At 53.8% G+C, this 15,635-nt stretch overlaps 1 protein-coding gene across 18 annotated transcripts in view; it reads left to right on the forward strand.

The window, feature by feature from the left end:
- PLXNA2 (plexin A2) overlaps positions 1–15,635 on the forward strand; it is a 412,814-nt gene that overhangs the window by 312,765 nt on the left and 84,414 nt on the right. For 16 of the 18 annotated variants that reach the window (XR_005261033.2, XR_003492559.3, XR_011805133.1 and 13 more), the window contains one exon: positions 14,063–14,197. Coding sequence is in view for 14 of the 18 variants with exons in the window: in XM_072028626.1 (XP_071884727.1) it covers positions 14,063–14,197 (135 nt within the window). In the remaining 4 variants the exon portion in view is untranslated. The other 2 variants (XM_027444738.3, XM_027444742.3) reach the window with 2 other exon arrangements.

Below are 15,635 nucleotides of genomic sequence, written 5' to 3' on the forward strand. Positions count from 1 at the left end.
GCCCAGCCAGAGCCAGGCGAAATCCCGCTGCTGCTGTGGCAGCCTGGTTTGGAAGCAGTTAAGTTAGCAGAGGCTGCGACAAAGCTGCTTCAAGTGCAGGTTAAGAGGGAGGCTACAGCAACAAAGAAAGCATCCCTTCAGCACTTGTAGAGGCTTTGGGATGCTCTTGTAAATCAAAGCGTGCAGGTAGCCTCCAGGTGCGGGAGCGCAGGAACCACGGAGCGGTGTTAACGAGGCCACCGAGCATCCTCCCCGGCGCTTCCAGCACGGCACAAACGGAGCCGGCATGTTTTATCTCCCCAAGCCTCTAACTAATGACGGTGCAAGTTCTTCAGAAGGAAAAAGGGGACAGTCTGGGGAAAAGGGCCTTCTGGGCTGGCTCGTTCCCAAAGATGCAGGAGCGTATGAAGCTGCTCGTGTTGCTTCTCTGCTAATTGGAGTTGGCTGTAACTGATTTAGAAAGTGACGGCCTTAGGGAGATGAGATTGTTGTTTGTGTTTTTTGTTTGTGTTTGTCTGGGATTAAATACAGATGGAATTCAAAAAGAGAAAAGCTTGATTCAAGGAGGAAGCTTTGATGGAAATAAATTCATGCCAGGAAAAAGAGCGGAGAGATGCTGTGGCTCACCTGGCCTGGGTTTCTGTAGCATTCCCACAGAAGCGCTGGGGAAAAAATGAAAAGGTAGACGGAAATAGAAAGCAAAAAGATAAGTGGGCCCTGAAGGAAGAAGTCATTGATAATGATACTGGAGTTTTTGAGGCTGCTTTAGAATAAACTTTCAAGGCATAAATCCTCTCGAGAGCAGAATCCCTGGAGGCTGGCTCAACCTTTTGGTGAAGCCACGAACTGCCGGGCTCCAGACCCGGGCTTCACCGTCCTTGGCAGGAACCGACTGCAAGAACAGATGGAGAAGTACCAGGGGTATAGCAACAGCTAGGCCATGGGACTCCATTGCCAACAAAACTTGAGTCTTGTGGTTTTAGGTCACTGAAAGATTTCTTTGCAGCTCGATGTTCAAATAACTTACCTTGCCAGAAACTTCAGCTTCTGTGGGTAGAGACACTGTCTGGAGACACTTCCACCATCCTCTGGCTCAGTGGTAGCTGAGAAGAGATCCCAGATCTCTCTGGGAAGCAGCTTTGCTGTAGCTTTATCCCCTACGAGCAGGTAGCAGGAGATGCTGGAGATGCTATGTGCCACCAGCTGCTGCCTCAGCCCCAGCATCCTAGAGAGCAGCCAGCCCCCGAAGAGCCTCACACAGCTCCTCTCAGCAGCTAGCAGCTCTCCACGGGCCTCTAAAACGCCTCGCTGTGGGAAGGCACAGGGGTTTGAGAGGAGAATTTGTGTTGGATCTAAGGCAAAGAGACCGCAAACCAGTCGGCACATTCGCATGCCAGCAACACATGAGTGCTAGTGGGGTTTTTGGCAGGAGGGATTTCCCCAAAGCTGACTAAAAGCTGGAATAATTACTGAGAGACTGAAAAATGAAATACACCCACATGGCTGGGACCACTTCAACCACAGTGTGAGAACTCGATATCCCGCCTGGAGTTTGTTCGAACAGAGCCTCCATCGAAGGGTTTGGCTTAGTGCAGAACCTGTGGTCAGAAGGGGATGGGCTGGGGGCATCCTCACCTCGGGTGGCTGGGGTCGTGACTCGGGACATGTCCACAGTTCTTATAAGATTCTTCCAAGTCTTTACAAGTAGCAAATTAGGGTGAGTGCAAAGATCTTGCTCATGGGATGCTAGTTAATTAAGGGGATTTGGTGCACTGTAATTGCAGGAACTGCAGCTACGCAGTGCGCTGTCTGCTCCTACCCATGACAAAGGGGAGGGAGGTGCAGGTGGCTTCGAGCTGTGCCCTGTGAGGGATGGTTGTGGGCTCCTGTGAGGTGTGGGCTCGCTGGCCAGGATGCAGCCAGGCCGAAAGGCGCTTGCTGGGCCTGCAGAGCTGCTCCCATGGGCTGGCAGGGTGGCAGAGCACCAAGTGGCACCGTATCACTGCCACTCGCCTACAGCCACATTGAGGAGTTGCCATCCAGCCAGGAGGCTGCTCACAGCCCATAGTTCCTCTGCAGCCCTCTGCGTGTAGCGTGGTGCTGGTTTGGAGGGGGGGAGAGGGAGGAATTGGCTTACCAGGGCAATGCAAGCGAGCATCTGGGCTCGCTGTCCTTGGGGGCTTCTCTTTAAAAGGAGCTTTGAGTTGATAAATTTTCGCTTGTTTTTGTAGAAAGAAGTCCCCCTGGCTTTGATACAAAGGAGCAGCTCTCGCTGCTCACTGCGGGTTTGTTTACAGCCCCGTCCGTGTGATGAGGGGGAGAGAGGAGCAGGCCGGGGAGCCCGCAGCCTGGAGCCCAAACATGGGCATCGCGAGGCGAAACCCCGCGCCTTTATCAGCCTTTGGCCTCTGGCAGAAGTAAGATTTAGCGCAGCAAAAGCATATGTGTTTGGGTCTCGCCTGCCACGGCATGTAAACAACAATCCTGTAAGAATTCAGTCTGCAGAACAAAGCTGAAGCTGCGAAATGGTTCTCGGCCTCCTCCTTACAGAGAGCAGGCTGCTTATTTTGCACTCTGTGAGGCACCGAAGTTTGGCCTCTGCAGCGACGTTAACCAAAATTAGCAAATGAGAGATGGACACCTGCTGTCCTAAATCAACCAACCAAACCCACAACACCTTCATAATGTAGCATAGAGTACAGATTGCCATCCCACTTAGAGAGACCCCAACAAATATCTCCCAGACATGGCTCTCAAATGCTGTGCTTCAGGGGACTGTCTGTATTAAGGCCGAAGGTGAAAGGCATAACTAGGCCAGAACTGGAGCAGGCTGTAATTTCAGTCACAGCCAAGTTTTAGAAAGGCAGCAGATATACCTGACAGGGGCTCAAGAGGTTCCGATCCTTTCCTTTCTGCTGGGGATGGACTGAAGGGTTACACAAAGGTGTTTTTGGCCACCGTATGCCATAAGGTGGCCGGGATGAATGCTGACCTAGGCCACAAACCTCCCCTAAGAGCTGCCACGGGCTGTGGTGGCAGCGGGGACATCTCTCACAGCCAGACTCCATCGGGGTCTCAGCCGTGAGTGTCAGCTCCTGAGTTTAGGCACTTAGGGGTGAAATAGTCTTGGTGACTAGATGTCCGTCATTAAGGCTGCAGAGGGGGAAGGGGAGCACTCCAAAACCAGCAGCTGGTGTGGTCCTTGGGGTCTGGTGTGCTTGTTCCATGGCCCGTCCTTGAGGGATGTGGCTGCTGGAAGGGCAGCTGTGGGGATATCGGGCCTGTTGCAGTCGTGAATCCACTTAGCACCGTTCAGGAAAGCAAACCTATAAGGACAGCAGAGGGGGTGTTGTCTCGGTGTTAAATTACTGAACCACACACAGTATTTGCCTAACCAGCTAGACCTGAACCGCTGTTCAAACAGCGCTTTTCTGCCTGACGTTGGCAATCAGGGAGCTAATTACACTGGATTAGGGTTTTTCTCTTAATTACATGAAAAATTTAGCACGGCTGATGTTCACGAGGCTGCAGGGGATTAAGGCGGAAGCCATGTGTTTATCTACAGGTCAATTATGGAAGCAAATGCAGTAATGCGGTGTAGCTTTGTCTCTCCCATCCGTGGACCCCAGCCTGAACCTATCTCATGATGTTGATTTTGGGCCATGGGCACGATAAGGGATTAGCCGTGCTGGCTGCCGCGTGCACAAAATCAGGCGCTGGGGCCTGGGGGAAGAGCTGCCGCGGTCCTTGCAGCGCGATGCCTCACAGTCCCGGGACAGATCTGCTCCACCTCGCCTTGCAGAGGATGCTCGAGCGAAACCCTGCAGCCTGGCACCAGGCACAGGCTCCTCTGGCCTTGCTGGAGCTGCTCTGTAGTCTCAGCCTTCTAGCTGTGCCCTCCTCCCTCCCCCCAGTTTGGAGACATCTCATTTTGGCCGGATCGCCCCGTGTTGTGTTAGCACGGTGGTGTAGCTCCTGTGTTCGCGTGCCAGCAGCATCTGCTGGCTCCAGAGGAAGAGCTGTGGCATCAGGCGAAGTGACCCCGCGGTGTGCCACCAAAGAAGCTGTGAGCAGCAAGCTGCGTGGACCCTGGCACAGGCACTCGCCTCTGCTGTGGTTTCTCACTGTGAATGAGGGGGAGAGGGAAGCCCTGAGCCTCTCGCCCACCTGTGCCTGGTCGCTGCTGCTGGGGCTGGAGCAGGCATTGCTCTGGGAGGCTGCAGCTCGCTGCTGCCCCACTCCCTGCTCACAGCACGCTTCAGAGCTGCAAAGTGCTCAGGTAGAAGCTTGATTCCTGGGTACCGATTTCATCCCTGTCCTCACTAAGCACTGACCTGCTTCAGTCTTCTCCTTCAGCTCTGAATTTGGACGTTTGATGATCAGGTTGCTGGTCTGCCCATCAGCCTCTTCCTTTACTTCTCCTCCAGCCTGATTCACATCAGGGTGTTTTGTGCTGTCCTGGCTCGGCGGTGTGTGCCCGATAGCTGCACCATTTCTCCTGGGGCAGGAGTGGAAGGAGGAGATGTGTGCTCAGCCCCGCAATCTCCCCGCGGCGCTCAGGGTTCAGCGGTGTTACATCTGTTGCATATACAGATTATTCAGAGCCAGTTCATCTGCTTATCCGGTGTTCAGTTCAGAGATGCTGGGAAAGGGCATGTGCCCAAGGCTTAGTGAGCTACGGTGCAGAGATGGAAGAGAGATTTGCTTGTCCTTGATCTGCCCCAGAATAGCACTGTGGAAGCAGCTCAGGAGGGCAAAGCAGCCTTCCTCGGGGTGCGCCACGCGTGCCAGGAACGTGAGCTTCCCTTCCTCAGCCCTCCGTCCCCTGATGGTCAGGAGATCTGAGCGTGAATAAGCAGACAGGAAAGCACCAGGAGAGATTCAGCCCTCATGCATTTATACTTGTCTGAACCCCACCAGGAAACGTGAACGCTTCCAGCTCAGGGCCCTGTATAAGCGAGTATCTTTGCACAGTGCCAGCCCGGCTGCACATCGTGCGTGCTGCTCCTGAGTCCTTCTGGCCTGGGGCTCGGTCCAGCCCTGATACACCCAGCAATGAGCAGGACCTGCACGCAGGATGCCTGCCCCTCACAAGGGGTCAATACGGGCGAGCCAAGCTGCTGCAGAGCGCAGGGACGGGGAGCGGAGCTGCCGGTGGGGCCATGCCAGCTTGGCTGTGTCTGCCCTGTCCTTAAGTGACCCCCTTTGTGAGGCCGGTGCTTCAATAAAATTCAGGCTCAGCACAATCGGCATTGTCAGCCACAAAGCTGGCAAGGGTTTTTGACTCCTTTGTGCTCTGGCTCATTTCTTAACTAAAAATTACCTGCCTGCTCCCCACAGCTCTCCCTGCCCGCTGGGCACTGCAGCAGCCGTAGCCCGTGGGTGTGATGCTGTCGGCAGCCGGTCGATGCCTGGGACAGACGGCAGGCTGTGGGAGAGCCTCGTTTTCTGGGAATTAGGCTCAGGATCTGTGCCTGTAATTCTCTCACATCCGCTGACCGAACAAGGTTAGATCTGATCAGCAACGCATGGCTGGTTCGGCGGGCATAAACGAAGCCAAAAATATGCACGGCCGCCTCGTTCACCTGGTCCCTCCCGTCTGACCTCAAGCAGAAATTACCAGGCAGAATTTCTCCCTGAGACTGTAAAAGTGGTTTAAAATCTGAGGGGTTTGAAGCCAAAGGATAGCAAAATTCTCTTATTTCCTTCTAGGTTTTGGCCTTTGGCTGTGTGCAGTTTGGCTGGAGCTGCAACGTTCCCTGGGTGGTGTTGTGCAGGAAGCCCGAGCCATTTGAAACATGTCACTTACACGATGTTTTTGAAGAGGAAAGGGAATAATATTTCCTGAGGAACTTCCTGGTTCCCACCTGATCAGCTGGAAACCCTGACGAGGGCAAAGCAGGGTTTCCACGTGACAACCTGAGACAGCCCTTTAGTTTTTTTTTCCTCCTTGGGGAGAAGCACAGCTCCATGCTGCCCGTTCAGAGCAAACTCCCCGTTAGACAATCTTGTCTAAGTGGCTTTTTATTCCATTTTACATGGCCACTCAAGGTCAGCAAACCAAACTAAGCACGACCAATCCCTTCAGCTGTGAAATTTACTGCTGTAGGAGGGCGATACGTAGGAAGAGCCTGACACTGAGCAGCAGAGGATTATTCAGCTGGAAGGGCACAGGTGAGGGTGGGGATGGATAACACAGATACAGGGCTGTTTTGGGGACCTTGGGGAAGAGCTGCAAATGGTATGTGATAAGCAGTTCTGAGCAGGGCCCCCAGTACCTCCATCGCCCTAAATAATAGCAATAATATTATATCAATAATAATATGTTCTATAACGTTATATTATAGAATAATAATAAACATATCAATAATAACCAATATATATTATAGCAATAATGATATATATTATAATAATTTCACCCTAAATAATAGTAGCTCTGCTTCCTCTCATTTTCTACTGGTTGTAGAAGACGTAGAGCAGCACAGCACCCCAGCCTGTCCTTCCCTTTTTGCCCCATTAACGTGCAGAAATACTCTTCCCATAGTGAAAATGAAGAAATGGGGACAAATGGTCTGGTGGGAGGTGGCTCCGATCAGGTCCCCATCAGGCGTGTGCTGATGCAGAGCCCAGTAAGGAGCAGAGAAAGCCACCGGGTGCTTGCCTGTCCCTGTCCCCACAGCCCCGGCTGCTGCTGGCAGGGTGCTGGATGCTGCCAGCACCGCCTGCAGGAGGATGCTCTGGGAAAAAGCCTCTGCCTGTTCCTGGAGCTGTCCTCCTCTCCGCTCTCCTGTGCTTTCATTTACTTTCCAGCTGTAGGGGAAGGAGCTGGATAAAAGCAGCAGAAAGGGGGAGAAGCAGGGGTAAGTCAAGGAAAGAATGGCAGAGTCTGAAGGAGCGCGTTGCAGAAAGGTGAGCGTGTGGTGCCTTGTGATGCAGTAACACCTACCTCGTTCCTTTCTCTCGGAGGCCAGTGCTCAGTCTCTTTGATGATTTCCTTGTTCAGTGCCAAAATGTAAAGCCTGCAAGCAGCAAAGTGCTGCTAACTCAGTGATTCCCATTTCCCAGAGCAGCACTGAGCCTTCTCTTTCAAAATAATACTGGAATGTAAAGGGAAAGGGTGCTTACTGCTGCACAAAAGAAAAGGGAAGTCATTGCACGTTCTGGCTCTTTATTAGGGGACAAGGTAGAAGAGAATAGGTTTTGTAACATGCTGCAGACATGCCCCGAGCTGTCCTCCTTCCCTGGAGTAAATCCACAGGATGCTCTCAAGCATCTCCACTTTTAATGGGTTGTGCTTTGATGCTGGAGGAAAGTGCAAGACCAATGGCCCTGAGCCCCCAGCAATTGTCACTTTGCAACAAGTGCTCCAAAAAAGAGCACTGCTGCTTTGCAGCCTTCCCTGCCTGGGAGCCTGATCCCTGGGGCCCTCCGAGTTAATAGACTGCCTCCTGCTTTTCAGCGGGGCCTTGCTCTGCACAGGCTTTCTGGAGTAGGAGAAAAAGGAATCTTTTGGGCCCTTCAATTCTCATGTTTTGTTTTATTTTCATCCCCCTACAGTTGTCAGCCAGGCTAGGTGCAGCAGTCAGGAGGCGGTGGGGCCGAGCTGCTGACTGCAAGCGCAGTCCAGAGGAAGACGAGCTACCCAGACAGCCTCCCCAAATTCCGTTCTAATGAATCCATCCCCGGAAGAATACTACTTAATTAATTAGCAGCTCATTTGCATGAGGTGGCACGCTGTTAAAGTTCTGCTGCTGCAAGTGGGGCTGTGACAAGGTGTGAGCTGACAGCTTTTCAAATAAAAAGTCTTTTAGAGGAATGATCTTCCGAACTGGCAGCTTTGTTCTAAACGAGCCTCTCATGCAGTAATAAATTAAAGACATGGGGGCTGCTGATTAGTCTCTGCATGGTGCCTCTGTAGCAGCCTCCCTGTTTTATCTCGGAGGATCAGCTCTCCAGAAGGGTGGAGGGAGCAGGAGGATGGAAGAAGGAAACAAGGGCTCAGTAGAGAGGGAGAGCAGCTTCAGTGGCAATCTCTCTTAGGCTTTGTGATGGCCCCAGGCGTGATGTCTGAGCGGCAGCTTCAACCCAGCAGCCGCCTCCTTTTGCCTTCAGAAGTCATGAGAGGGGCAGGGAGGGGACTGCGGGGTATTTGGGGAAGGGGTGACCCCTCTTCCAAGCTCCTCTTTCCACCTGCGGGTGGGAAGGTCTGAGCTTGCTCTTCTCCCAGGACAGCTTTTTCTTTTGGTTTTGCCTTTAACGTATCTTGCCTTCCCATTAGGTGGGTTCAGACTCTTTAAAACCATCAGACTGAAAGCTTTCGGGTCTCTAAACCTCAGCTGCCTGTGCCGGATCTGGGCAGAAGGCTCGCAGCCTTCGTGTCGGGCTTGGACAAGCAGAAAGCCTTGTTCCTGGGAGCAGCTCTCCACCCTAGTGCAACTCCAACCCCGGAGCTGCGAGTTAATTTGTGCAGCTTCATTACGGGGTTGGAGTTTCTGCACTGTGCTGTGTGTGTGGGTGCTCGTGCCACCTGCACGTCTCCTCCCCGCGGGGCAGCCTGGGGAGGCCGGGAGCGTTTCCCCGAGCTCCTCTCCAATTAGCCCGCTGGTTTCTCTGACTCGCTGTTTCCCCGGGGAGCTGCCGCTTCCCAGGTAGTGGCTTTGAACACTTAGCTCACATTTCCAAAGCCGAAGAGTTGTGAAACACATGTGGGTGTAAAAGACACATGCACGGAGACATTTCTGACATGAGTATGGAATGCGCCGAAACCTCAGATCTATAAATAATTTGGGTCATGAAGCCTGATCAGAAAAAGCTCCGGATGGAGCCCCCCCTGCCTTCCCCCTGCACCACACAGCTCTGTGCTGTGCCGACACCTCATTACCTCCTCTCCCCACTTACCAGATGAGCTTCCCAGCCCTCCCACTCCCCTCTCCCCCGTCCCTTCCCAAGGCACAAACAGGCGCTGCTTGCAGGCAGGGACCAAGGGCTCCTCTGGACACCACTGGGAGCTGCAGAGCGGGATGGGGCAGACGTCCTCTCACACCTGGAGCTGCCCCCAAGTACAAGAGGTGCCGATGTGATGCCACCGGGCTGCTGGATAGTGCTGGTTTGTTCCCTTGGGGCACGGGACCCAACCTGCTCGCTGTCCCTCCCCTAACTACAGCTGCCCTGGGCTGGGGCACTGCCTGGGGCTCTGTAAGAAAGGTCTTTTTTCGTGTCAATTTAAGGAATGGTCGTGGTACTGGTGGGCAGTACTCAAAAAAAAAATATTTTGGTTGCAATGCCCCTGCAAAGCCTGTGCACAGCCAGGGCTCTCCGTGCAGAGCTCCCCTGGTGATCCTAAGGAGTTGTGTAAGGGCACCCCAATGGCAATTAGTGAGTGTAATTAATGTTTAGTCAGTGTAACTCTGGAGAGGATGGGTTTTCTGCTCCCAGGGAGACGAGATCATTTTGGTCCTGGGGAGCTGTTTTGGGACAAACCACGCAGCCTGGCAGCATCGTGACTTTGTGGAGTGAACCCCTCTGCCAAGGCTTCCCAGCACTGTCTGTGGGGTAAAAATAAAGGTGATGCCCACCAAGACAGATGCCTTCTATCCTAATCTGGGAAAAATGCATAAAGAAAATGTGACAGGAGAGAAAGAGACTGGGATGTGAGAGGGCCTCCAGGTAATGAAGTTAATTGGATATGCTGATTTAACTGGAACGTGCATGTAAGGGCTGTCATTAACTTCCTCACGGACATACCCGTGATTTAAGGAAAGATACTTAATGGGATTACTATTTCACTTTAATTTCAAGGGGGAGACTTCCCAAGTGGAGAGCAGGGAGCTAAATCACGCTGCTGCTGTTCCTGCGAGCAGGAGGTGCGTGCGGGGCAGGTCGGCTCCTCGGCGCTGGGTTTCTCCTCCCGTAGATGGGAACGTGGTGGGGGTGCCCAGGACCCCCCCCACACCTGCATTAGCAGATTCGGATCCCAAATCCACCATGGCCTCACCGTTCCATGCCCAGCAAATCGCTCAGCTTCCCTCTGGTTTATTAATGACCTGCAAATGGCTCCGACCCAGCTCCCCGGAGCATCCCACCACTACCTGATGTCAGCGGTGCTCAGGGGGAATTCGAGAGGTACTTTACGCACAGAAGAATTTCACAGAGGGCCTGAAGGGCTCTTGGAAGCTTCTTGTCTAGAGATTTTCAATTTCTGTTCCGTGTTCTCCCCTCCTGGAGACTGCTGTGCTTTTTTCTCAGTGGGTGTCAGAGGCAGACGATGCAGGACCAGCAAGGCGCGGGCAGCAGCATGGGCTGCGTGTGATGTGATGATGCTGCGGGGAAATGTGTACGGGGGGGAGAGCAAAAGGGGCTGATCAGCCTCTGCATCTCGCCTCCTGTTCGGTTTGATGTGCTCGTGGAATAGCCTCGTTTAATTAAATTGGATTAGTAAATGTAAATCCCTTCTGCAAAGATTATTTGGTGGAGGCGCGCACAGAAAATCTGGACTGATATTTATTTATCTTGTCCTGTCTTTGGGGAGCTTTTGCTCTCCTGAGTCTCTTGCTTGTGGAAACTTCCTTCAGTGCCAGGTCGAGGCAGGAAAAACCCCACAGAACCAGGGACAGAAGGAGGAAGGTGAAGGCTGTCCAAGCTGTGCTGTGCTCTAGCCTGCCTCAGAAGCCTGCTGCCAGCGACAGTCTTTCTGCTAAATTTCCAGCACTGAAGCAAGAAATCCATCCTAGAGCTTTATGGGGAGCTTTAATGGGAAATGCCCAAGAGCTGAAACGTGCAGCCTTAAACGGCAAAAAACGTGGCAATTCTGCAGAGATGCACCTCGGTAGCGAGGGCTGTTGCTGTTGCCTCCAGTTTCTATTTCAGGCAGGAGATGCAGCAACGCTCCAGTGCGCATTCCCGACGCCTCTACTAGGAACGTCCATTTTACACAAACACAACGCTATTTGATGGTGTTTGCCCTGGAGGGCGAGAAATCCTAGCACGAAAGGAGCAGTCTGAAGGCTGCAGGGTTGGCTGGGCTTCTCGCTTTGTCACCGTTCGGTACAAAAAGGCGAAGGGAAGCGCGTGCAGCCAGCGCCTGGTGCTGCGTGGTGAGGGGCAGCACCTCGGGTGCCCACCCAGCACGTTTGGTGAGGTTCCCCCAGGGCAGCAGCACTGCAGTGCTTTGGGATCCGCTCCCCGTCGGGTGCCTGTGTCCATGGGGACGTCCTGAGGCTCGGGGAGGTGACGGGTGACCTTGCATCTGGGCTGGGGAATCAGTCCCTGCAGGCATGGACTTATCGAGCTGTTTTTCTGGCACCGAGCGTTTCATCACGAGAGCCACCCTCATTGAAACACTAATAATGAAAGCAGACAGGTAATTTAATCATGGAAAGTTCCTACAAAGAGATTCAATGTCTTCTAATGGGAGCCTGCTGGGAGGACCTGGAACAGAATCCAAATGTTTTCTAGTTCTGGTGCAGGCCGGGCGAAATAAAGAACCGAAACTTCAGCACAAGGCACGCGCTGCAGCTCCACGCCACAGCCTTGAACAGCTCGTACCCTTATCACCGGGGGTGCTCCCCTGCCCTGCTACAGATCCACGGCACAATGTGGTATTTTGCTAATCTCCTAAGATAATGCAGAGCTTATGCGCGCTGCCTGTATTGTGGGGGTATTAAAGGCCGACGTCTGTGCGGTGCTATGGAAGGACGGTGGGTTCCTGAACTGAAACGCTCTCTGCCTCGGCACGTGGGGTGGTTTTTTTTGCACAGCTCAGCCTGCACCGCTGCCCTGCCGCAGGGCAGGGGTCGAGCAGCTGAGGGAGGCCAGGTGGGCACCGCCACCCCACACAGCCAGAGGTGGGAAGGCTTCCCCAGAGCCCCAAACCCTTAAAAAAGATCACCTTTTGGGTCTGTCTCGAGCTTTGCCCCTCGTCTTCCCGGTGTCTGTGGCACCGTGTTTGGATGCGCTCCTGCCTGGTGCTGGAAGCACACCTGTGAGCTGGGCAGGGGAATCATTTCTCTCTCCAAACGTCAACCAGAAGCTTCCTGCTGCGGAGATGATCCCTTTCTTCTTCCTCACTCGCAGGAATCATCATTCTTCCCGTCTGACATCATCATCTGTTGGCATGGAAACCGAGCCCTCAGGAAGCCAGGCAGTGGAGCACCCGGGCATCAGCAGGCGCATCTCATCCCCGTCTCACCGGGCACGGGGCGGGGGGCACAGTGGAGACACCGGGCTCACAGCCCCATGCACAGCACCAGAGCCCCCATGGCCAGCAGGACGTGCTGTAACAGGGTCAGCTGTGGGTGCCAGGCTATGGGAAGGGGCATCCTGCACCCAGCCGGGCTCCCCGCGTGGGGCCAGCTCACCTGGACGTCCTCCTGCCTCCATCCCAAAGCCTCAATTCCCAGTTGGAATTGGCCTGCACGAGGCTTGTCCGGTGGTATCTCTCTTTATTAGCCCTGTCTGACCTCATTACTAGGAAGAAGCTCAATTTAACGAGCTGCCGGTGCCCCCGAGGGAACTGTGGAAAACAGTTGTTTTTTACAAAGGCTGCTGATCCTTCGTGTCCGGCGTTTCCATTCCTGTCTGGCAATAACCAAGGGGTTGCGTGGCAGCAGCTGTGTCCCTGACAGCTTGTCCCTGCTGCTCATTCCTCGGGTGACTCCGTGGTGTCCCCACGTCCTCAGCACAGGCAGGTGCGGGATTGCGAGGTGTCTGACTGGCACAGGTGTAACTAAAGCAGGATCTGACCCTGTTTGCATTTTCCCATCTGAAATTTCAGGGCTTTTGAGGCAGTCTTGGGCTGGCGGCTTAACCCTGCCGGAGGCTCCCTGGATCTGGCCATGGGTGTCAAGCCAGACCTCCTGTTACTCTTCTTGTGTACCACAAAAAAATCAGATTGGGTAATGAGGAAGGAGAGAAATCCAGAAAAGAACTGCATCTGCGTACCCAGCACGTCTGAAGGCTCTGACTTAGCCAAAGCTTCCTCGCGCCTCTGCCTCCGTGCAGCAGCCAGGCACGAGTAACCGAGAGCACGAGGGGACCCGGCACAGCAGCCTGGAGCAAAGCTTCAGCAGGTGGCACCTCTGGGACGGAGGCTGTTTGGGGACTGGGGGTCCCCAGCGTGTGCCCCCCACAGCGTGGGGCCACCGGTGGCTGCACCCGCCCGGGCACGCGGCTGCTTGCGCCTCCCCCTGCGGCGTGTGCAGCGATGTAGACACCGTGTTGCAATCAAATGGCTCTTCAAATATGCAAATCCTGGTAGGAAAGACAATGTAAATTGTTTGTTTATCCTCCTTCCTTCCCCTCGCGCAGCTCCCCAGGCCATGAATTATTAACTTTTGGAAGAGATGGCACGATCTCAGCAGCAGCCGCTCAGCGCAGGGATTTGTCGCAGCTCGGGCTGTTTCCCTGCAGGAGCAGGGAGCGGTGTTTCCGTGGGGTGGTTTGGTACTTGGAGCCCATCGGAGTGAGCAGCCATATGGCTGCTGTGATAGCTCCCTGCTCGCTCAGCACTGAGGCTGGGCTGCTTGCTCCTCACCGAGTCCTGCGTGCTCGGAAGGAGCAGGACGGCGGCAGCAGCTACCAGGCGTTAAGAGATGGGGTTTGAGGAAGCTCCCGTGGCAGCCAGAGGCACTGGTGGTTGTCTGAGCGTCATTCCTGGTGCGCCTGGAGAAAAAAGAAACCACCTGTGTGGTAATTTGGCCCAGTTGTGCTGCCTGTGGAGTCCTGCAGTTGTTCGGTTTGGGGAGGGCATAAAAAGCTTGCCTTGCAGTCCCTGTTGCTCTTGGATGCCTGTGATCAGTCATGGCACGAGGACAGCCTGTAAGCTCACCTCGTGGCAGAAATATTTATCCTTCCTTCTCAGGGGCTGGGGAAATGACAGGAACCTCTCCTACAGCTCCTGTGCGTGCTGCCTGCCAGTTCTTTGCCCTGCCTCCAGGTCGCAAGCTGAGATTTGGAATGAGCTCCCTCTCCTTACTTCATCCTCTTCCCTTCACCCTCCACCCCCAAACCAAAATCTGCATTTGGCCGCCGTGAAATCACCTGTAATCATTTGTGCTTCTTCCAGATCCGAGCAGATGGTCCTCCCCACGGTGGAATTCAGTACGAGATGGTGACGGTGTTCAAGGACGGGAGCCCAGTGCTGCGAGACATGGCCTTCTCCGTCGACCACAAGTACCTCTACGTCATGTCGGAGCGGCAGGTAGGGCGCTGGCTTCCTTCCACGTGGCACGGGCTGCTGGTGCTGCTGGAGCAGGGCACGGGGTTGGCGTGGGTGATGTGGTAGCAGCTTTGTCTGAGCATCCTTTATGGTGGCTTTATTTTTTATTTACTGGTGTGCTCGAAATGTTTATGGGTGAGCGACGCCAGTCGGAGGTGGGACCCAGCGTGGTGTGGGCAGGAGCTGTGCAAGCAACGTCTGCAGTAAGGGAGTTGGTTTTTTTCCTATGTTACACCATGGTATTACGAGGAAAATGTCAGTTGTGTTTCTTAGCATGTAAGACAGAGGTGGTGTGAATCTGTTTGCATGTTCAGTGCAACCATCCACATGCATCAGTCCTGACTGCCTGAACTCTGCAGGACAGAGGCAGCTTCTCGTTCCCAAAAGGGGATTTCTGTGGAGAAACCCACACAAACTCTTGCTGGGGATTGTCAAAGCCATTAGGTGAAGACAAGAAGCGACCCCCCTGAGATTCCCACGGGAGGAGGCTGCAGCTGGGTGGCTGTGCTGCTGTCTCTGGGCCTCGTCCCCGCAGCCCCTCCTCTGAGCTTGTTTATGAGCAGGATAAACTGCTGCTCCGCAGAGAGGGACCAGGCTGCGGAAAGCAAAACCAAAATGATTATGATGGAAATTTATGGCCAGCAGTGCACGGGAGCCTGCTGCTGAGGGAGCCGGCCCAATGTAAATAACGCGGGGCCTCAGCTGCGGCAGATCTGGGGTCTTCTGGTTTCTTCTCCGAGACAGGCAAAGGCGAGGAGTCCCGAGCACTGAGCCAGACTTTTGGGTTCAGTGGCTGCTGAGCGTTTTATTGGCCATTACTCACAGCTGTGTAATTCAGATTAATGGGGCTGGTGCCTTGTGGGTGGTGGAGACAGAGCAGGGTGACATCCGAAGCCGTCTGGATGCCGTTAAAGTGTTGTGGTGAGTTAACCCCCTGGCCACTGGGAGTTCCTCAGCTGCTGGTGGATAGCACACAGATACCTGTGCTCCCTCATCCTGCCCCGAGGGGGATGTGAGGGGATGCAGCAGTGGGAAGAGCTCTGGGAGCTGCTGGTGGAGGCAGGGAGCAAGCAGGGGCCTTGCTGCTCCTCCAAAGCTAGCAAAGCTGTTTCACCAACCTGTAGCAAAGCAGAACAAAAAGGCAAATGTTTTCCTTGGCTATAAAGTGACTTAAAGCCAGGGAATGAGCACTTCAGAAGAGTGCAGAATCTTCTCCCTGCTGAAAGACTGAACCAGGTGAATTCCTGTGGTTACAGAAGCCATAATGGGCTTGTTGTTAGCAGCCCAGTGACAGAAGCTGCCACGAACAGGCACACATTTAGGATCCCATCCCAGCTTGAGCTTGGATTAGATGGTGACAACGAGGATCTCTGCGAACTTTGAAATCAAGACTTGATTAAGACATTAACATGGTCATTTT

This window comes from Anas platyrhynchos, chromosome 27 (genome assembly GCF_047663525.1).
Source record: "Anas platyrhynchos isolate ZD024472 breed Pekin duck chromosome 27, IASCAAS_PekinDuck_T2T, whole genome shotgun sequence".
Taxonomy (NCBI): Eukaryota; Metazoa; Chordata; class Aves; order Anseriformes; family Anatidae; genus Anas; species Anas platyrhynchos.